Source organism: Halichoeres trimaculatus, unplaced genomic scaffold, assembly GCF_033239565.1.
Source record: "Halichoeres trimaculatus isolate MK-OKI-2021-1 unplaced genomic scaffold, fHalTri1.1 fHalTri1_scaffold_20, whole genome shotgun sequence".
In the NCBI taxonomy this organism is placed as follows: Eukaryota; Metazoa; Chordata; class Actinopteri; order Labriformes; family Labridae; genus Halichoeres; species Halichoeres trimaculatus.
The window spans coordinates 27,559,679-27,582,684 of NW_027437198.1; the positions used below are offsets into that span (position 1 = coordinate 27,559,679).

A 23,006-nucleotide genomic window follows, 5' to 3' on the forward strand; every position below is an offset into this window, starting at 1 on the left:
AAAGTAAATAATAGTTAAATAATAAACTAATTAATTATTTAATTAATCAATAAATAAATAGATAAATTCATAAATTTAAGTAAAAAAAAGGATTTACACGCATACACAAAACATTTTTTGCAAAAAAATAAAAAACAAATAAAAATAAATAAATAAATAAATGAGTAAGAAAATAACTAAGAAAAAAATAAATAACTAAGAAAAAAAAGATTAATAAAATAAATAAAATAAAAAATGTATTAACGTGCTTACACAAAACATTTTCACAGTTAATAAATTAATAAAACACAAATAAGTAAACAATGAAAAATAATAAAATAAATAAATTAACCAATTTATATATAATTAATAAATTAAACTAAGATTTTATATATACGCTTACACAAAACATTTTTTTTCAAAGAAAAATAAAAATAAATAAATAAATAAGAAAAAAATTACTGACAAAGAAAAAAATAAATAAATAAGTTAATAAATAAATTATTAAAAAACTTGCTTACACAAAACATGTTCACAATAAAAAAATTATAATACACAAATAAGTAAATAAAAAATGAATAAATAAATAAATTAATTGATAGATAAATATTAATAAATTATTAAATTAAACTAAATATATTGTGTATATATATGTGTATATAGTATATACACGCTTACAAAAATCATTTTTGCATAAAAATTAAATAAATATAAAAAAATAAATGAATAAATTAAAAAAACAAACTCAGTAACTGAGGCTTTTTTTCTGCTTCCCTGTACAATCCATAAAATAACCCAGATTATCAGCAAAACAAATAAGGAAAAAACACAACACATAGTTTCTTGAACCTTTCTTTAATCAAACAGTTTGATTTGATAAATACAAAAACATGATGAATTACACCACAGGCTATATATAGTGTCCTTTTCCAATTAAAGAGCTTTTTTCTTTAAGATGGGGTTAAAATCATCAACAATACTGAGCTAAATGTTTTATTTACAGAAGCCATGCTACGAAGAATCTTGAGTTTCAGTTTTTTTCTGGCATGGCGGTGGGTCATCCTCGCAGAAAACATTCGGATACAAAGCATATGTTATGTGGTACTCTGCTTTTTTCAAACACTCAGCGATGTCCCTGTCACACTCGCAGATCAGCTTTTTGCACTGGTCCTCCAGGTCCTCTGCAGAAAAACACACAGTTCATTTTAGAAACAAGGAGTGGCTTGATGTGGCTCATATCAAGCAAAAAAAGACAATTTTTATTTAAGGTGAGACAAAAACAGTTGATAAGATTTCAGTTTTTGCAGTGCTGTCCCATGCACCTTTCTCCTGATCAGATGTTTGAAGTTTAACTCATGACTCAAAGCATGGTCAACATTAAGGCACAAAGCAAACAGCTCATGGCCCGACACAGGCCAAAAAGCTGATTTAACACCAGCCCCACCTCTGAACGAGCAAATATTCAGCACATCTCACACACACGCATAAAAACCCAGAGCCGTACCACATTCAGGTGTGTGGTCTTTACACAGCCAGTGATACGAGTCTGTTTTGGTTTTACATCCCAGACGTTCAGCTTCTCCATAACAGCAATCATGTCTGAAGCAACACCTACAGAAACACAAACAGGTTAACAGCAGGTTAAAGACTCAGTGTGTCGACACAGAGTGAAACAGGGCGCTGGGATTTTGTGGCGTATGACGTCACGATCTGCTTAAAACAAGAATAATGTTTTAATACAAGTAACTTTCCTCTTGTTCCATTAGCTGATACAATTATTTACATGTCACAAACAATTCAGACCTCATTTACACTTAATAAGATTTCGTAATCTTTGTATTTCGAGTGGATTATTACTCTGTTTGGCTCATTTGTTGGTCATGGACACCAAACTTTTTGTGTCTTCAGTGATATTTTTACTATTTTTTCTCCTGTGTTTGTCTGGAGATCCTACATGTAACCATGGCTGCATTGTTTACATGAGAAATCAGCTGTTAGCAGCCTGTAGCATGTTAATGCTAAATGGTGCTAGGCCAGATGTTTCCCACAAGGTGAGGAGAAGGAGGTGAGGATGACGTGCTGGTTCTCTGGTGTGAGTTAAGAAGTGACGACATGGACCTGTCCTTCCATCCATCGTTATTGGGAACGTAAGATCTATCTCCAATAAGATGGACAAGCTAGCTGTGCTAACCCAGCAACAGAGGGAATACCAGAGGGAAGAGTAGCATCATGCTACAATGTTACAATGACAATAAAGTTCTATTCTATTCTATTCTATTCTATTCTATTCTATTCTATTCTATTCTATTCTATAATATTCTAGTAAACCAGTTTACGGAAGCATATTGCATTCACTTAAAGAAAAACACAACAACTCAGGTATTTCAGAGTAATCTATTCTTTGGTTTGTTTTTTTGTGGTAATTAATTTTGTTTTTCTGATTAATATTTTTTATTGTTTTGTTTTTTGTTTGATTATTATAGTTTTTGTTTTTTGTTACAATTATTTCTGTTTTTATGAGTAATTTTTTGTGGTAATTAGTTTTGTTTTCTGATTAAATTTTTTATTGGTTTGTTTTTTGTTATAATTATTTCTGTTTTTATAAGTAATTTGGGGGGGGTTATTAATTTTGTTTTTCTGATTAATATTTTCTTATTGGGTTTTTTTTTGTTATAATTATTTCTGTTCATCTGAGTAATTTTTTTTTCTGTTTTCATATTACTTTTTCCTGTTTTTCTGAGTATTTTTTTTCCTGAAGTATCGAGATAAAAATTACTCCTAAAAACAGGAGGAAAAAATTACCACAAAAAACAGCAGGTTGAGGTTCTTGTGGGATTTCTAAGTAGCTCGATACTTCAGGAAAATTTACTCAGAAAAACAGGAAAAAAGTAATCTGAAATACCACAAAAAATTACTCATAAAAACAGAAATAATTATAACAAAAAACAGACCAATAAAAAAAATATTGCATAGAAAAACAAAATTAATTACCACAAAAAAATGCTAATAAAAACAGAAGTAACTATAACAAAAACAAACCAATTTAATAATTATAACAAAAAAAAAAACAATAAAAAATATTAATCAGAAAAACAAAATTAATTACCACAAAAAAATTACTCATAAAACCAGAAATAATTATAACAAAAAACAAACCAATATAATAATTACAACAAAAGACAAACCAATGAAAAAAATTCAATTGGAAAAACAAAATTAATTACCACAAAAAAGAAGAAGAATAAATTACTCTGAAAAACCTGAGTTGTTATTTTTATGCTTCCGTACCAGTTTGAATAAATCTTAGTTTAAGTTTTTACTTCAGTTTTGTTTTTTTGCACTTGAAAAAAGCTGCAAATGTGCAGATAATTCAGAGTGTGTTGCCATAAGTAAGACATTAAAGCTGAGAGGAACCAAAGGCATCCCAGAGTAAATAAAAGTAGTGGTTAAACATCCAAATTTACAGCTTTAGTAAAACTTTACAGTGTATAATCTATAAACGGGGTGTGGACAGTGTCACATAAGTGATTTCTTTTTGCTGCAGCCTGTAATAAGGTGGTTTTCTGAAACGGAAACAGCCCTGACAGAGTGGTTTCTCTGGGTCTCACCAGTCTGTATCATCCAGGGGCTTGCCTTGGCCCCCCTGCCCACAGTAGCATCCATACACGGTGTATGGAAGAGCAGATTTCCCTGTGCTGCACTCGATGGTCTCTGCCAGCTCAAATAGATCTCTTTTTGTCAGCTGGGACTCACGCGCTGCCACAGAGACCAGAGCCACTGCAGAGACAAGGAGAAGGAGGAGAGCATGGAGTTAGTCTCTGACTCTTTCACTGAGTTTCTGCTCTGAGGTTTCCTGCAAACATGCTTCACTGAAACACTTTGTGTTTGACGGAGGGTCGTCTTTCTCTTCCTTTGTTTACTAATCTCCACATCACAGTAACACCCATTTATTGGTTCACGTCACGCAAAACCAGTAAGGCAGAGTCTGTGGCCAACATTCAGGTCATTAGTGAGCTTCTTTCACCGAGCAGACAGGGACACTTCTCTGTTACTGACTGAGTTTTTAGTGTCAGTGATTACACAGAAAATAAAAGGTTTCAGAGAAATATAATAGAGACAGTATAGGTCAACAAACCCCTGAGGATCGGGACGTTTCACATCCAGAAAAACATAAGCCGAGGCTGAGTGATTTCATGTCGTGATAGAGAGAACAAAAGGAGGAAATGAAGCTAATTTATTTCTCTAAACTAGAAAAATTTAATCAGGTTAGGTTGCGTGATGAAACACGTGCTCCTTATGAGTAACTCCTGAAGAAGGTAACACAGTTTCTCTTCAAGACAGCTCTAGCCTGGGTTCACTCCCTCTTTAACCTCCTTTTCAAAATTAATTATTATTTTTTCTGTAATTTTAAAGATTTTCCCTTGAGATGTACCAACTCATTTCCAGGGGGTCTTCAGAAAACATAAATACAGTCATCCACAATACCAAATCATATTAAAGGTAATTCCAGTACATAATACAAACAGATTAATTTCTTTAACTTCACCTGTACGACAAAGACGCCATCATCTCACCTGTTAAGAGCTGAAGGATCTGATGAAGCGCTGCCATGGTTCACAGCTGAGCTCCTGCACACTGCGTCTCCTTCTGTAACTCCCTAAGCTCACCTCTGCAGGGACAGCTTTAGTAGAAGCTGATTGGGTAAACACCTGAGCATCATTATGAACAGGTAGATCCAGATTGGTAACATGTTTGCCCCCTTGTGGAGAAAGCAAGGAGGTGCTTACTGCTCCCCCTGCTCCACAGAGCCAGTGTTTGTATCCACAGGGTCAGAGCTGCAGGGATTATCCTGCTAACATATCTCACATACTATGTATTTTTTTTTAAATAAAAGTGTAAAAAATTAATTGTTTAATTATGGGCGCAGAATATTTTTATCCAATCAGCACATTCTAGGTCAGACACATCTTAGCTCCGCCCCCTCAAACCAAATGCTCCAGGTAATTAAACTACAATAAAGCAGTCATCGGATCCGTCTCCTCCCATCTGAGAATAAACATGTCAGCCGGCTGAGCAGCACACACCCTCTCTCCATAAAACACCCCAGACACGCTGTGGCTATCATTACAGTCACCGTGATTCACCGAGCAGCTCTCCCAGTGTCTCAGCAGCACAGATACTTTACTTGACAAACTGCAGACCTGATTTGAAAATGTGCCGTATCTCTGCATTTCATCTCTGGATTATGTTTGCTGCCTGCATATTTCCAGCTCCTCTGTCCTGTCATTCATAAAGTGGTAACGTCAGGGCCTCTGCATCAAACACACACACCCACTGTGGCTCCTGATAACAGTGGGCATGTTCAGTTTTTTCCTCAGTGAGGATCCTGCACTCACAGAGATAAAGGCCTCCTCCTGGCAGAGACATGATTATTTTCTGCTCAACCGGTTCACTGTCCCAGCACATACCCAGGCAACATTTAGATCATATCATACTGAACACACCTAACTGAAATATGTGTCAGCGTCACAGTGATGCCTGATTAACCCCAAAATGGGAAGAAGCTGAACTGAATGCCAAACTAATGACAGTTTATTAATGAACAACACCTCTAGGTAATTTGAGGGTGACAACATTTCTTTTTTCAAGGGAGGAGTCAATTAATTTGATTGTTTTTTCATAATTCTTCCTTTTATTTCTTTTTAGATTTATTTATCAATTTGTTAGATTTTTTTCTTAATTCTTCCCTTTATTTTTTTAGATTTATTTATTTATTTATTTGATTTTTTAATAAGTCTTCCTATCATTTTTTTAAAGTGTATTTATTTTTTTATTTATTGTTCAAAATTCTTCCTGTTTTTTTTAAAAATTTGTTTATTTAATTGTTTTTTTTCACAATTCTTCTTTTTTAAAAAAAAAATATTTATTCATTTATTTGATTTTTCATAATTCTTCCTTTTATTTTTTTTTAGATTTATTCATTTATCTATTTTATTTTTTCACAATTCTTCATATAATTTTTTAAGTGGATTTATCTATTTTTCATCATTCTTCCTGTTAATTTTTTTTTAATTTGTTTATTTTTTTCATCGTTCTTCCTGTTATTTTTCGTTATTTATTTATTTGATTTTTTTTCATCATTCTTCCTGTTATTTTTTTTAAAAAATTTATTTATCTTTTTATTTATTTCATACCAGCACACAGTCTGTCATCTGGCCTGAGAAATTATCTACCTGCAGGAACAGGTATTAAAATACTAAAATATAAATATTGTCACCCATATTGCTGGAGATATTTTTAAGCTGTATATATATATATATATATATATATATATATATATATATATATATATATATATATATATATATATATATATATATACATATAATACCAAATGTGATAAATTAGCACATAAAACCTGAGAATGAGTAAAAAGTATTACAATTCAGGCCACAAGCTTGCATTTTTTGCGTTTAACTAAGCCTGTTAAATAAAAGATACAGATGGGACCCTGTGTATGGACTTACAAGGTTGAACTAAAAAAAAAGGACGAATTATACATGTAAAAGAAGACATGCAAGTTATTTAGCTTGTTGAAAGTGAAGTATCTTTCTTAAAAAAAGTGTCCCTGCTGCACTAAGGTTGATAGTTTAGCGTCTCTATGCAAACAGCAGGTGTCAGAAATTGACTTTAAATCTATAAAAGTAGCATGTTTAAGATAAATGTTTTAAATAAGCCGCTTTGTTCATAATATTTGAAAGTAATGTCTGTTTTGATCACCCTTTGCTAGGTTTTGTGTTATTCTCTGGCTGTAATGTGTGATGTTCCTACTCCTCCCTGCAGAGGGCAGCACCGCGGTGGAGCGGATGTTGGTCCAGCCCCTGATGAGGAGAGAGTGAGAGGCAAAGGGCGGCCTTCAGCAGCTCATCTTGTGAAGTTACTTTAGCTTTAACGAAAAATCAGTTTCCCTCCTCTGAGTTAACCGACGAAAGGTTTGTTTGGAATACACATCATTCATGTAAGTACTCCCAGGAGCTCATATTCAAAGGTTTTATGAGGATGAGCAGGTCTTGGACGGGAGCTAACATGTACTGTTCCCTGTTGTTTGCGGCGAGAAGAGTTCAACTTGGACATGCCTCTGCTTTGTTAGGTTCAGTCTACTTCCTACAAACTGAGCAGGCTCGTAGCATACAGCTGCTAGGCCGAGTCTCTCTGCAGGACCGGGACGAACTGTTGAGTCTGACCCGTTAAAGGGCTGAGGTGTTCGGGCAGAATTCCCTGAATGTGGACGATAAAGTGCTAACAGTGTGCTAACAGTGAAGGGAGCTAACGAGAAGTCTACAGCAAGCAGCGGACACATACACGTGCGCTAACTGTAATGTGTCCATTATCGGACACCTCTAAGTGCTGAAAAAATGAACTCACTTCAAATATTTTATTTGCAAACAGCTTATTAACAGGAAATAGACCAGTGTTCATCGAGGAGATCCACAAACCAACATGTTGGTGGTGTTAAATGAAGCTGAGAACTGTTCCGAGGAATAATGCTAAGGCTAAACGATCACTTTATTCCTGACTCATTATTGGATGTTCATGCTGATGAAACATGGATTCTTAATGTTAGCAGAAAGTGTTTGATAACGAAATCAATCAAAATATTATTGAACATGAAAATTAGCGAAGCCAGGCGGTGTTTTACCTCATTATAATACACAACTAATGACCAAATCCGTAGTTGATATCCCTTTACTACATGTTTTAGCACATATAGTTAATTTATACGTGTATCTGTCCTTCTTTTTGTATAATCTACGTGTGTAAACGCTCAACTCTTTGTTATTAGAGCTGTAAAATGACGTCCGATGATGGATCCCGTGTTCAGGGATGCATTGTTAAAGCTTGTGCTGTAATGTCTGTCGCACAGGATCAGATCTGAGTCTTTGGGTAATTCTTGTGTTTGTTTCCCGTTAAACAGTTTATAGTTAATAAAAGAGTAATAAAAAGCAGTTTAGATAAAGCGATCGACGCGGGAGCTAACACAACATTTTAGTAGTTATTTCCGGAACTACAGTTGTGTCGTCATGATTAAATGCGGAAGCAGTGAACAGAGAGCGCGAGACAGGCAGACAGACCGGAGACACACACACAGAGCTGAGGAAGAGTTTGTGTTATAACCCTCACTATATGACACAGTCTGTGTTTATAACACTTCAACACCAAGTGAGTCACCGTCCAGCCAGCAGGGAGACAACCTGTAGATGGGGATTAATGTGTTAATGTGTCCTTTGTTTCATTGTTTTTGCTGGTGTCACATGTCATCATCATAATTCTGTTAATGGTGGTTTCAGGTTTTGACTAAGGAGTGGACAATAAAACACGCAAACATGTCTGGAGCGTGTCAGGACAGAAGGAGTCGCTGGCAGGAGATTCAGAAAGGCCTACAGTTCATCCAGTAAGTGTCACATCTTCAGTCATCTCTGTGGGACTGATTATTACTTGAAGGAAATTTGACTTATAGAAGCGTAAGAGCTGCTTAGACAGCTTTATGATGCCCTCTAGCCTTGAGTATTATATTATCCTGGAAATACTTAAAGAGACGACTGAAAAACTGTCTTTTGTCTGCTTTATGTGGCTGTCATTCAGTGGTCTAACAGACAATTCCTTTATATTTTTGTTTTATATGCCTGATTTTGTCTCAGTATGCTTCTGTCAGCAACACTAGCATCATGCCATAATGTTTTATTTGTGCTGTATCACAAGCCGCCATACTGTTGTTTTTATCCACAAAACAAAAGTGAAACTTTAAACAGAGCTGCTTCTGTAATTCATGTGCAGTCAAAGTAAAACTCTGCCATGGCATGTGACGTCAGTGTGTGAAATTAGGAGCTGTCACTTTAAAAGCTGATATCTGCCAAGGCCTGTCACGATAACAAATTTTGCTAGACGATAATTTTCCAAAATATTATTGCAGACAAACGATATTATTGTCAATATTATTTTGATTTTTTTCCATTTTTTCATCGATGTAATTATGATAAATGGGATAATAAAGTGAGTACACCATATCAAAAACAAGCAACTTTAATTTCTTAAGAGTATTTAACTGTAATTAAAAGGTCAGGATCTTTGAAATAAAATAAATTAAACAAAAAATATAATGAATTTAACAAACAAGAAAGAGAAAAAAAATACAATGAAAATGAAATGGACTCACTTTCAGAAAAAAATACATTTCAGTGAAAATAATTAAAACTAATCAAAAACAATAAAACATAGACCCTATCTCTAAAGAAAAACAAAACTCCCCCCCCAAAAAAACCCAATAAAAACTAAAACCTTAATTAAAAGGGAGTTTATACAGTTCCTGAATTGTTTGTAACATGTCCTTTTTCCCAGTCAATCCGTACTGTCTGTCAAACATTTTGAACATTTTTGGCTTTAACCGTATTGAAGGGCTGCATTTCTTTGGTAATGTATCTGTCTTTGAGCGCCACCATTTGGCGCTTTTATTTCAATTTACTTTGCCGACCAAAAGCCTCAGTAAGAGCGGATTGTCAAAGAACAAGGCTCCGCTGCACCTCCCCTTCCCCTTCTTCTTCTTCGTCGCCACTATTTTCAAACAAATGCGACATATCAGCTGGTTGGTGTTCATGAGCTCACACTTTGTTCATTCTGATAAAAACTAAATATTCCCACACTGGGACTGTGGCAGGCGGCTTAAGAACCGTATCTTTGGTGCCATCACTCGTATTAGCGTGTGTTTCCTCCTTACCCCTCAGGACGCTCGCTTCAGCTCTCTCCTTGTTTACGCGCGAGCAGCCCCGTCTTCACCCCAAAGATCACATTTTTGACAGATGCTCACTCCGCTATAAATCTGCTAAATCTGCTATAGAACCTATGCACCCCGATGTTAGGAAAGATAGACGTAGTGAGCCATCTTCTCATTCAGCCTCTTTGGTCCAAAGAGAGGAGGAAAACAAACATGCAGCACGTGTCAGTTTATCCAGGCTGGCAAACTTTCGAGGACGTTTTTATTTATAGTTCGGTTAATTGATTTATTGATTATCGTGACAGGCCTATATCTGCCACAGGGTTTTACGGACTCTGATAAAGACTAATGTCTGACTCTAGAGGCAGAAACTTGAGGTAGAATTGTAACTTTAAGTCGAAATGGTTGAGTTTGCTTTTCTGACGTCTGTTTTGGTCGTTAGTTTCCCTTTAATGAAATGTGATGACCTGCATTAAATCGAGCCTCCTTCAGCCTGCAGAGGAAGAAAGACCACTTTAAATGCCAGACTGTAATAACAAGCAGGATGAAACAGCTTAACTGTGATTATTGCAACATTTCCACCATGACATTTGATGACACAACCTTTAATTATACCGCCAGTTTGTAGGCAAAAGAAATCATCTGCCCAGTTAAGCAGTACACCGGATGATTAAAACCTGCTCCTGACATTAATCTTCTGTTAGCATGTGGACCTGATTTATTCTTCCTCTTATTAATGTCTGTGCCTGGCTTTAGGAACCAGACTTATATCACCTAATGCTGTCATTTTGTTGTGGTGATAAAAACAGCACAGAACAATCAGAGTTTCACTTCTGGTGTTGAAATGATCGGCGCTCTTCATGCTGTGAAACCGATCAGTGTTTTTGTTTACTGGCACTTAAAGTTAGTAACAGGAACTCTTTTTTTTTTTTCTTTCAGATCAACCCTTCCATTTCCTGGAAGTCAAGACCAGTATGAGGTGAGCTTTCTATCTCCCCACAGTGCACAGAGTCGAGCCAGTCTGAGGATGTTTTCGTTTTTGACACAATCTCTTTCCACGCAGCCTTTCGTCTGTGTCTGACATGTTTCCATTCGACTCTCAGGTCTTCATTAAAGAACTCGTGTGGAATCTTTTCGGCGAAGGAAACGATGTCTTCAAAGAAGGAGACTGGACTAAATCCATCGAGATGTACACCGAAGCCTTGAGTATAGCCGACTACGCTGACTCCGAGGAAATCTGTGTTCCAACAGGTTTACTGGAAAAGCTGTATGCAAATCGAGCTGCTGCTTATCTTAACATAGTTCCAGTGAGTATGGGTGACCGTCGACCTGACCCAGCTGCTTTGAATTCCCCCTCACTGTGACTTCAGCACATGCTTTACATATGCAGTTAAATTGAACCAGGAAAGACAAACACGACAACAAACACTCAGTGTGAATGTTATCTTTCTGACGCATTGAGGCGTGAATTAAACGTCAAATACAAATACATGTATCTTTAATCCCTGCCAGTGTCTATCCCCCTGAATATCCAACCCTCTGCGTCTCTGACAGACCTCACCCACACCGTCCTTTACTCTCCTGACACCTTTGATCGGTTTGTTTCCAGTAAGAAGCGTCTTTGTGATTTTCCAGGGACTGTACGACCAAGCTTATGAAGACTGTGAGAAGGCGCTCCAGCTGAATGAAGGGAACTACAAAGCACTGTACCGGAAAGCCAAATCCTTGAAAGAGATGGGGAGACATCAAGAAGCCTACGAGGCTGTTGCCAAATGCTCTCTAGCTGTGCCTCAGGTAAAGCGTGTCCTCTGATATCAGAGTTTCCCTTTGACTGACATGATGTGACGTTTAATCACCACAGAGATCTGATTAAAGAGTTTAAATTAAGTGTTTATTTCTCGTTTCTCCACAGGATGCCAGTGTCACACAGCTGACACAGGACCTTGCCAAAATTTTGGGATTAAAAATCCGTAAAGCCTACGTAAGGAGTAAGGTAAGAGTGTGATTTTACTAAAACAGGCCCCTGATCCTGATTATTTAGTATGGAGTATTGGGGTATTTTGGGGTTTGGAGATAAACTTTGCTGAAGAAGTGAGAAAGTGAAGCTGCACACTCTTTTGTTTTGTGTGTTTACAATACTGAATAGTAAAAAACCAATAGTTTAAATATGTTTTTGGCTTACTAAGTCCGTTACACTAAGTCTAGCTAGTTTAGAAGTTCAAACCGTTTAGATCCCAAAGCCGTTGGTGGGATCAAAATACCATGTTATTAAATGACTGGCATTTACAAAACAGTTTTCCAATCCAGAATTTGAAAACACTGATGTAATCGTCAGATCTTCAAGTTTCTGGGGGTACCTGAATGTATCATGTGTGAAGTCGCAACATATCTTATGCTGCGTTCCATTTGGTCTCGAAAGTCCAAGTGGGAACGCCCAGCTGAACCCCCAGGCCTGAATTATCAGCTCCTAAAGCCGGGCATACATCGTACGACTGTCGGCTGGTTTTGAGCTGATTTGCCAGTTGTGCGACTATTTTTTGGATCGGGACGAATTTCAGCCCAATCCTATGTCATGCTTCCTGTGGGGTAACAACAAGAGATTTATGTCTCACGATGTGCTCCTGATCACAAATCAGTGATCGCAAGAAAATCAAACATGTTTGAAATCCTGGTCGCTCCTCGTGAAGGTATCGCACAGTAGAAGCAGTGCTCCGAGCCGACTTCCCTCAACCTCCACACAGAGCATGCGCAATGCACAGATGAAGAAGGAAGGAGTGTAAAAAGGTATGTGTAGGTAGTATTGGTCCAAAGTGTAGCTGTCACTGCTTACCTCCAGTTCCCGCTGAAGAATTGACAGACCGTCCTGCCCACGTCTGCCCAACCATTTTTTTTTACCCATTTACGTTTTTTGTCGTCTTTTTGTCGTCTGCCGTCTTTTTTGTGGTCGTCTCTGCGCACAGAATGCCACAAATTACCGTGTTTGTTTTTGTTGCGAATCTTCCATATACGTCTCCCACTTCCAGGTGCATCTTCTTCTTCTTCCCCTGCCTGTATTTGACGTTGCGGTCAAAACACCATAGAAGAAGAATGATACAGAGTCCGACTTGTGGTATATGGACGTATTGTGTGAGCAGCATCAGAGCATCTGGTCATGTCGTGTGAGAACATGATTCATGGGCTGCAAACTTTTGAACTTTGCAATCTAGTCGTGCAGTTTGAAATGGAGCTGTGTCAAATGATTTAAAATATCGCACAGTGTATGCCCGGCTTAAATCGTAGCACCCACACCATCCCTGAGTTCCCAGTAGAAAATTCTGAGTTTGGGGGTAAACGGTGATCAAGCTCCTGTTATAGTCTGTTTATTTTAGAATTTCTGACTTGTGTTTGTTACAATAAATCAGCCCTTTATATATAGTATTATTCTATGTTTATATACAAAAACTTTGCTGTTATGGAAAGTTTTTCCGACTTGGCAACTGAAACGCTGAACTCGGAGATGACGTCATTCCCACTCCTGACTTTCCAGTTCTGAGTACAAATGGAACGCAGCATTTAACATGCCCCAAAAAACAGGAGAAATTCATTAATATCACTTTGAATTTCATCTTTGAAAGTTTCGCAGAGAAGAAAATTTGCAGAAATTAATCGTTAGCTCGAGCTGGATTCTGTAAAATAAAAAAAAAAAAGATTTTAATTCTACACTTCCTATGACTTTCAGCAAGCCCTGAATGACGGATAACTCATATGCATGCAATACAGCACGCAAAAAACACAGGCTGACCTGAACGCAACTCTCCCAGCATGAAAATTTTAGACACTAACTGCGATTATCTCCTGTTTTCCCTCTTTCATGGAAATTATTATTTTGCTACAATCCAGATTACAGCTCCAAATGACCCAAACTGGGGATGCACCAATACGAAAATTTTGGCCAGTTACTGATATTTACAGATATTGATATTGGTAAAAAAAAAAAAAAACCGTTCAGAGAGAAAGAGCGGCGTGATTGTGAGAAAAGACGACCATGGAGAGGATCAAAGGATGGAGCGCCCCAGGATAAGGCAATCAAAAAAGTATGTTTTGTCCGTTTTTTGGATCAAAAACAGGAAGAGAGACATAAAAGAAGAGAGTCCACTCTTCTTAGGTAGTTTTGGTGTTTACAGAGTCATAGAAAACAAGATTATTTGGGTCTTGAAAGATCGTTCAAGATGCTCTGAAAATGGCCTAATGAGTAAATATCAGCTAGTACTGATGTTGATAAAGATATATCATGCATCCCTAACCCAAAACATCCCAAAAATGAAGGAATCAATCCAATTTTATTATTCTCTCATCAACTTTATGAAGTTGGGTGCACTCAGAGCGCTCGGTTATACTGATGTTTTAGTGTTTAGCAGTTTTTTGCTCAGTGACGGCTACTGTGAACAATTGGTTGAGATTATCAGCTAAAATTCCCAATCAAAGATGCATTTAAAAAAGCCAAAATCTGTCCCGATCTGATCTAGGATCAGTACATCTCTGACTAACGGTGTGTTTCTGTGTCTGACAGCCTGCCTTGAATGTTTTGAGAGGATCAAATTATCAAGATGCTTCATGTGATAAGGTCAGTATCACAGCTTTCTGAGTGTGTTGTTTCCTCTCTGAACCTGAACTGATCCGTCTTCTGTTTTTATCCAGTTCTCTCACAGCTCGTCTTCAGTTGAAGACATAGAAATTGGTGAGTGAAACTAACGACAGCGTTTTGGCGTGCTGACGGACGCTCCCAGGACTAACGCCCCTTTCCCTCCTGTGTTGTAGAAGTGCCTCAGCTGACCGAGGACAGCAGCGTCGCTGCTCCAGTAGCTCCATCCCCGGCTCCCATCCAGGCGTCAGCCGCCGTTCACCCTCCTCTGAACGAAGCCGTGCTGGATGAAATCCCCGTCATCAGCAGTATCTCATCTGTGCCCCCGTCGGAGCCTCCGGGCTTCGAGTCCATCGCGCTGCCCGTGTCGGTCCCCTCCTCCGTCTCCCTCCCTGTGCCCACATTTGTTAACGGGTGCAGGAGCAGTAAACCCTGCGCCATGCTGGAAACCAGTCAGGACTTTGATGCAGACATCATCGGGGACGACCTGGACGATCTCCTGGACCAGGCCGGCCCTGAATCAGCCTCGGTGAGTGAAGTGTGGGTGAACGGAGGGCGTTGGTGTGTGAGCAGGCGTGACTTTGGTGTGTCTTCTTCAGGTGATACCCACGATGAAGGGGCCTCTTCCTCTGCCAACCAGTATCGCCTTGGGGAGCTCCATGTCCAGTCCCTTCCTGATCCCGTCTCACATCAGCCCCTTCCCCTATAGCGGCACGCAGCAGTGCACCATCACGCTGCCCCCGCCCTACCACAAGTCGGGGACCAGCACCTACTTTGGCATGGACACGTTTGATGCCCTCACACCTCCTCTGGACTCTCTGGACAGCCTGAGTATATCAGACTTTAAAACAGGTCAGCTGATCAACATCCTGCTGTGTTTAACGCCACGGTGAACGTGAACGTCTCTCTGACACTGACTCTGTTTCTGTCTCTTCATTCTCAGAGTATACGCCCAGTCCGTTCATGCCTCAGGTGAGCTGAGCTTCCTGCTTTCTTTCTGAGAGTCTTAAAGTCAGACAAACTATAATCTGATCCTGTTCTCCTCTCATGTACAGATGAACCATAATGCCCCCCCTATGGGGATGGCTGTGGGGATGCCTGAAGTCAAGGGTCTGCCCCCTGCTGTGGATTTAGCAAAGAACCCATTAGCAGAGACACATGAATTCAGACAGGCCTGCTCGATGTGCTACGTCAAAACAGGTAAAGAGAGTCTGAAGCCTGTCTGTCTGTCTGCAGCCTGTGGGCTCTAATTTAGTGGTGCAGTGTTAATTTTGTGCGGCACACCGCCTTGCGCTGCCAATTTGATAATTTGGTAGACCGTCTGCGCAGAGATGGGTGTGACGGCGCACCAGGGGGAGGTGTCGGCAGATTCATGTTGGCGCAGTGACAATTTCATGCCAAAAACAGCGCAGAAAGTGCGCTGAAAGCTCGCCAGCTCCAACTTGGTCTATCCTCGGCACAAAGCGGAGCGCACCCTCCGCAGCTGTAATTTGGTGACAGGTGCACATGTGCGCTCATGTCAACAAAGCCTCAGAGGCAGGTTTCCAGAGTGTCAGGCACATTTTAATGCAATAAACAATCACAGCAGTCACTATTTAATGTAACCGTCTGAACCAACATATACAGTTGTATCTATATTAACTGTCCCGTCACATCTGATGTCGGATTAAAGCCGTTTGTCATAATGGAAAGTTAACCTGACGGCAGCTGGAAGTTTGATGCACATCTTACAATTAAACAATAAACAGCCTTAACATCTGATACTGAGTATATATCTGGCTTCTCTCATTTCATTTAATTCAAAGAAAAGAGGGAGAGAAAAGACGAAGTAAAAAGAGACAAAATAAATGTGTGTCACTCAGGATTTACCCGTGATTTCCCATATTTCTCTCTTTTAGTCTTTATTTTTAACGTGATCTAAAAAGATGGAGTACATAATTGTAAGGAGGATGAGGTGGAGACACCGGGAGAGTTTACAGTATATCACCAAAGGCTCTGCTATTTGGCGATGACAAACCAGGAGTGCAGGTGGATCAAAAGTATTCTGAATGGATAAGCCAGCTGTGTAACTGTCTCTTCATTTTGTACTCCAATTAATGACAAAGGAACAGATTAAATCTGTCCGAGGAGCTGGCCCACACGGTGACGCGCTTCGTGTCCTCCGATGTGCCCTGCTGTCCATTCTCCTGCTGCAGGGACAGCGGCTCTGACCGTCTCCGCTACAGGGTCTTTCCAGCACACTTTCCGCGGTGTCGGGGATCAGCGCTCCTCTGCGCCTCGACTGCGCCTCTATTAGCACTGCAGGAAACTTGCATAGTGCGCCGGTCACACCCTGTCCGCGCAGCGAAGGCCGGCCTACGAAATTAGAGCCCTGTATGTCTGCATTCCCTCTGTGTGCAGCCTGTGTGTGTCTGTGTGCTCTCTAAGGTTGGTTTTAACCCATCTCCCTCCTACCCAGGGCCTGGTGTTTTGGATTACGCTCTCCATACTGAGGAGCATAAATGTAAAAAAGACGCTTTGCTGGGCAGAATCAAACACTCACCTGACAAATCCTGGAAGCTGATCCGACCCAGACCCACAAAAACCCAATATGTTGGACCGTATTACATCTGTAAAGGTAACTTGATTAATTCTGTTGTCTGGGTTATTGAACCATCGTCTGATTGGACGCTGACTCACGTGAAACTCCTCCCCCTCTCAGAGGTGGCTGTTGGGAAGGAGTGCCTGTACCCCGGACACTGCACGTTTGCTTACTGTCAGGAGGAGATCGATGTGTGGACGCTGGAGCGGAAAGGCTTCATCTCCAGAGAGCTCCTTTTTGACCCTTACGGGCCAAACTCCAACGTCAGGTTGACGGTCCCCAAGATCCTCCAGGAGCATCATGGGATATTTATGTTTCTATGTGGGGTGAGGATGGTTTTTTCACTGAATCTCATGTTTGGGTCAGATTTTAGATCCAGAAAAGCTCCTGATGGGTGAGTTTGATTAAAGACGGACTGTTTCTCTGAACGCTGAAGTGTTTAATCCTTTCCTTCAGGTGTGCTTTGACCACAAACCCAGAATAATCAGCAAAACCAACAAAGACGACCCCACGCTTTGCTCTCATCCGGTGACTAAGCACGACTTTGAGGATCATAAGTAAGTCCCGTTTAAAGCTCTGAGAGTCTGCGGTTTGAGCCGGACCTCATGCAGGGATCAGATGTGATCATGTCTGTCCTGCTCGTCTCTCAGGTGCCTGGTTCACATTTTGAAGGAGAACACAGTTCGTTATTCCAAAATCCGACCGCTGAGTCCTCAGTGTCAGCTGGATCTGTGTCGCCATGAAGTCCGCTACGGCTGCGTGAGAGAAGACGACTGCTTCTACGCCCACAGCCTGATTGAGCTAAAAGTGTGGATGATGCAGCACGAGCAACGTAAGACTTCACAAAACACAGAGACACACGTTTCTTTACTGCATCATGAAAACATGTGTCAGCGTTTATCTAAAGGAAATGAGCAGCACTGACCTCTGACCTTTGGATCAAAACAGATAAAAACAGATACTCTGTGAGACTATCATCAGAAAGAGGAAACAGAGACAGTCTTTAAGTATTTTTATGCTCCGAGGCCTCGGACCATATTGTTCCTGCTGCGTTTCTTTCTTATCATTCCCTCCTCCAGTAAATCGCTTATTAGACCCCCTAAACATGCTCAAAAACTCACCAAAATTGGCACACACATCAGGATCGCGGAAAAATTCGAGAAAATACCAAACATGACCCCCGACATCCCATAATATGCTCAATAGCGCCACCTAGGCACACGAAAAGGGCCCTAGCTCGGGCTAGGAATGTCGTAGAGAGATGAAACTAACACCAAAACATTCGTCTCATCGAGACGCAAAAATCATACACTGATACCTCTGACCTATCTCCAATAGGAAGCTGGCAATTTGCCTTTCAAAATAAGATTTCCAAACATCTTTACCCTGTCTACAAAAATTAACTTGTCAAAAACCAAAAATGGTACTGGCTTGAAAATTGGCTCACATGACAGACTAGACCCTGCTTTACAAAAGTTATATAGGAAGTTGTTATTTCAGGCCCGGTTTTTAAATGGCGAGCGCTCAAAGTCGCCGACCGCTTTCAGCCTTCTCCATGTTAACAGATGAGGGGAACACGTATCAGCTCCACACACACATCCTCCCTGGTGCCGCATTTGGGCCTCTAGACAAAAAAGTAAAACTCATACTGCTTCAAAAATTACATGGTTGGATTCCTGACAAAATTTCCAACAAAAATATCATATTTTTACACAGATTAAGTCAACATTCTGGCCTATAGGACAAGTAGTTTGGACTTTTTTTTCTAAAATAAATCCTCTATTTTCAGCACTTTAGGCCAGGTTTTCTGATGCATTTGGGCCTCTAGAGAAAAAAGTAAAACTCATACAGCTTTAAAAATGCAAAAATGGATTCCTGACAAAATTTCCTACAAAAATGTTTTTTTTACACAAATTGTTGTAAAATTGTGGACTCTGTGAGGACTTCTTTACATTAGATGGCTGATAACCCCCCCCTCTACACTCTACTTGACATCTGTGTCACGCTAATTAGGAGTTCCGTGCAGCTGGTGATGTCGCTCAGCATAGCAGAGGATACGTTACCATGGTAACAGCTGACTCCCCAACATCCCATAATATGCTCTCACCATCTAGGCACTCTTAAACAGCCATAGCGGTCAGTAGGAATGTCCTAGAGAGATGAAACCAACGCCAAAACGTTTGTCTCATGGAGACGCACGACATGACGAACCGGCAACAGACCCGAGGACCCGTCCAATGCTGCTTGCAGCTTTGATTTATTATTGTTCCTTCTTAATCTCAGTGTCTGTGAGCTTCATGTGCTCAGTATCGATCTCACTAACGTGCAGCTCTTTGCATGTTTTTCCCACAGCGCGCAGACTGACTCCTACACAAAACACTGAGATGAAAAAACACGACTGCTGAAATGTTTTTGTGCTCATCTTCAGCCCTTTAACTCCTCTTCCCTTCACACAGGTATCTCTCATGAAGGCATCGTCCAGGAGGCAAAGCTGTTTTGGAATGCTACGGCTTCTCTGCAGGGAGCTCAGGTGAGACTTGTGCAGTGTTTTTGTGAGATCTTGAATCTGTTTCTGTGTGAAGCTCGGAGGATGTAATCAGCTCCTCTGTTTTTGAAGCAGATGTCCACCGTGCAGAGACGCTTTGGCCCTCCAACTCTGAAGATGATGTTTGTTTGTGGCCAGTGCTGGAGGAACGGCCAACTGAGCGAAGCCGACAAAAACAAGAAGTACTGCTCGGCCAAGGCTCGACACACGTGAGTATCAGACTCAGAAAACACAGAAAACACTGAGTGAGGAGTGGAAACGAGACGATGTGATTCATCAACAGGTGGGCCAAGGACCGGAGGGTGGTGCTGGTTAGTTCCCACGAAAGGAAAAAGTGGACGACAGTCAGACCGCTTCCTACCAAAAAACCCATCCCGTCTCAGTTTGAGGTATGTGCAGCGTGCTTCCTCCTCCTTATAAAATCTGATTTAAAAACTGATTCAAAGGACATTTCCAGTGATAAGTTTTGTTTTTCTCCTCAGATCTGCATGCACGTGACAGCTGGCAAGAAGTGTCAGTACATTGGGAATTGCACCTTTGCTCACAGCGTTGAAGAAAGAGACCTTTGGACCTACATGAAGGAAAACAACAGTGAGTTTCCTGATTTATCTTCATATTTGATGAGTAAAACCTCTTTACATAGGAAAGTCTCTGTCCTTTTCAAACGACATTACCATCACTGCCCACTAGGGGTGGAAGAAAAAAATCAAAAATCAATATAACGTGATTTTTTTTTTTGACAATATCAAAATTGGAATTCTTTGTCAAAAAATCAGTTTTTTTTTCCAACTCTAATTCTTCATTTCAGCCTTTGTTTTAAACTGGATTGGAAAAAAAGTTCCCACTTTTCTCCAGCAGAGGGCGAAATGTTTCTCTCTGACTCACGTGATTTGCATTTTATTAGAAATGTATTGCTCCTGATATAGTTTGTTGACACCAACATCATCATTATTTGACTTTTTCACAAGGTCTGGTGTTAAAAACTAAACTAAAAATTGCAAAAATCGTAAATATGGAAGAATCCCAATCGCAAAAATGGCATATCGTCCCAGCCCTACTGCTCTGTGCGTCCTTTACGTTGATATTGCTGTTTACTAATACATCCACCAGGGGGAGCAGCCAAAGGTTTATATCAACAAACTCAAAAACAAACATGGCGACTGTTGAGGAGGTGTTGCTGATGTAGCTCTAATGTAAAAGACAAAAACGGAGGCAGCGTTGTAGGAGGCGGTGGTTGATGAGGATTTTAAAGCTCCCATATTCTGCTCCTTTCCTGCAGTTTAATCCGGATCATTGATGTCTTCATGAAATGGTAGTAACATGTTTTGGTCCAAATAGCCAATATATCAAGCACAGCAGCATTGTTTCCAGGCTCTCATAGCCCCTCTGTTCAGAACGCTCTGATTTAGTGGGCGTGGCCTTCATATGTAAATGAGCCACCGCTGATACCGCCCCGCTCTTCCACGTCACTGAGAGCGGCGCCACGAGCTCCGAGTGCACAATGTTTAGAAAACAGAGAAGCTCCTTTACCGTAACATTACAGGCTAAAACAACAGGCTAACCGCAGCTAAAGTTAGCATCCTGAAGCTAACACAGAGACAGGGGGGACACTGAGGAAAAGCTCTTCCATCTGCTCCACAGCACACAGCATTTAAAATACTCACATTTCCAGGGTCCCAGGTTTGTTGGAGGATGGTTGGTAATGCGCCTGGATTCAGGACCAGTCTATTGGCTAGCCCTCTGTTGGACTGTCCAAAGTTGGAAAAGCAGTCGGCCGTGAAGTGACTAGCACACACATGCTCAGTTTTACTGAGTGTAGCTGGAACATTTCCTGATAAATGAACCCTAGACACTTAGTCTGTCTTCTTCTGAGATGGGAAGCTTGAGCATGGAACTATGTGGCTGTTTACAGCCAAAAACAGAGCAGTGATGGCTCTTCAACTTTGGCATTCTGGAGTCAAAAATTGGTCAAAAAAGGGAATCGCTGACGTCAGCAAATCCCCAAAATCCAAACAGCTGGTTTTAGGTCAGGATTTTACATTAACAAGCTCTACTAAGAACAGGTTTGGTCATTAAATATCACATTTTGTGGGCTGGGAGGAAAGACGAAGACCCACAAATTTCACTAAAAGACTTTATAAAATGATTTTTGCAGAATATGGGACCTTTAAATACGTCGCTAAAGTTCCTCCATTGTTGTTTCTTCTTCATGTCACACTAAGGCTCCGTTGACGTTGAGCATTAATGAGCCTTTAGTCTGCAGATCCATGAAAGTATCCGCTCACGTTGTTCCCCTGATTTAGTTCCAGATATGGATCAGCTTTATGAGCAGTGGCTGCAGTCTCAGAAGCCGGGCTGGGGTGAAGAGAGCTCCAATAACTCTGTGAGGGAGAACGGCAAACAGATCCACATGCCCACAGACTACGCCGAGGAAGTGGTGAGTTCACGCATCAGCCGCTGGGACGTCGTTAGCGTTAAATCACCAGATCACACCAACACACTCTGGCTCAATCTGAATCCTTTGTTTCGTCTCTTCTCAGGCGGGGAATCACTGTTGGCTGTGTGGTAAAAACTGCAACAGCGAGAAGCAGTGGCAGCAGCACATCACTGCAGAAAAACACAAAGACCGGGTGTTTAACTCTGAGGACGATCAGAACTGCTGGCAGTATCGATTTCCCACGGGCACTTTCAAAGTTTGTGAGAGGTAAGATCTGCAGCCTGAGCTCACGCCTCGGCCCGGGTCCAGCAGGTTTTTGATGCTCCACGTTTGATCTTGTGCTCCCACAGGTTCCTTAAAGGCACGTGCACGGAGGACGACTTGTGTAAACTGGCGCACGGGGAGCAGGAGCTGAAGGAGTGGATGGAGCGCAGGGAATTCCTTTTGATGAAACTTGCCAAAGCCAGAAAAGATCATCTTATAGCACCGAATGACAATGACTTTGGAAAATACAGTTTTCTCCTTAAAGACATTATTTAACTCCTGTGATGCTAACATTCATGCTCTCGTGCAGATGATGCAGTATTCAAACAGTGTTGAGTCAGGTGATCCATGAAGGGCCTCTGAAGTGCGCAGGAAGTAGCCTGATCCTGGCGTGGTTTTAAAGAGGGGGGGTTCAGGGCCGGCCCTCTGATTGGTGGCTGGTTTACTTTGATCAGAGCTTCAGGAGTGTTAGCGCTAAACGGCAAAAACGGAGTGTGAGACACTTGCAGCTTTTGCTTTGCACCATTCAGACGATCATCTGAGAGCGGTGGTGAAAAAACAGCATGACGTTTCAGAGACATGTGCAGATACTCACACTCGACCTAGACAAGTTAATTTCCTTTCATAAGCAGTTTGTATGTTAATGATCTTTACCATTCAATAACGTTAAGTATCAAATACTTACAATGAGAGTTCATTTGAAATTCACTCTTTTTCATCATTTATCATATAGTGTTACCAGTGTAGAGGGCACCACACCAAATAAAGCCTCTTTTTTAATCTGTGTTAAACTCTTTGTCTTTAATTCAT

The 23,006-nt window shown here is 40.5% G+C and overlaps 2 protein-coding genes across 2 annotated transcripts; one reads left to right on the plus strand and one right to left on the minus strand.

Moving 5' to 3' along the window:
• Positions 1-906: 906 nt before the first annotated feature.
• On the minus strand, positions 907-4,662 carry LOC141809566 (phospholipase A2-like). Its single transcript, XM_074696648.1, has 4 exons — positions 4,554-4,662; positions 3,588-3,756; positions 1,484-1,590; positions 907-1,160 (listed from the first exon to the last, which is right to left on the minus strand). Exons 1-4 carry the CDS (start codon positions 4,588-4,590, stop codon positions 991-993), a joined length of 483 nt encoding a protein of 160 aa, XP_074552749.1. The 5' UTR covers positions 4,591-4,662; the 3' UTR covers positions 907-990.
• Positions 4,663-6,825: 2,163 nt separating this feature from the next.
• On the plus strand, positions 6,826-22,981 carry zc3h7a (zinc finger CCCH-type containing 7A). Its single transcript, XM_074696647.1, has 23 exons — positions 6,826-6,997; positions 8,328-8,431; positions 10,688-10,727; positions 10,852-11,055; positions 11,384-11,542; positions 11,661-11,741; positions 14,298-14,351; positions 14,426-14,465; positions 14,546-14,898; positions 14,969-15,221; positions 15,313-15,341; positions 15,425-15,569; positions 16,828-16,986; positions 17,071-17,276; positions 17,407-17,507; positions 17,601-17,782; positions 19,407-19,480; positions 19,571-19,704; positions 19,779-19,884; positions 19,978-20,086; positions 21,799-21,932; positions 22,036-22,199; positions 22,283-22,981. The coding sequence occupies exons 2-23, from the start codon at positions 8,364-8,366 to the stop codon at positions 22,470-22,472; spliced, it is 2,985 nt and encodes a 994-aa protein (XP_074552748.1). The 5' UTR covers positions 6,826-6,997; positions 8,328-8,363; the 3' UTR covers positions 22,473-22,981.
• Positions 22,982-23,006: the final 25 nt, after the last annotated feature.

Coding starts and splice junctions, on each gene's coding strand:
- LOC141809566 (XM_074696648.1), bottom strand. CDS start 4,590: ATGGCAGCGCTTCATCAGATCCTTCAGCTCTTAACAG. Junction 3,757..4,553: donor GATCCTTCAGCTCTTAACAG/GTGAGATGATGG, acceptor TTGTCTCTGCAG/TGGCTCTGGTCTCTGTGGCA. Junction 1,161..1,483: donor AGACCACACACCTGAATGTG/GTACGGCTCTGG, acceptor GTTTTTCTGCAG/AGGACCTGGAGGACCAGTGC.
- zc3h7a (XM_074696647.1), top strand. CDS start 8,364: ATGTCTGGAGCGTGTCAGGACAGAAGGAGTCGCTGGCAGGAGATTCAG. Junction 15,222..15,312: donor TATATCAGACTTTAAAACAG/GTCAGCTGATCA, acceptor CTTCATTCTCAG/AGTATACGCCCAGTCCGTTC. Junction 19,481..19,570: donor CTTCTCTGCAGGGAGCTCAG/GTGAGACTTGTG, acceptor TTTTTGAAGCAG/ATGTCCACCGTGCAGAGACG.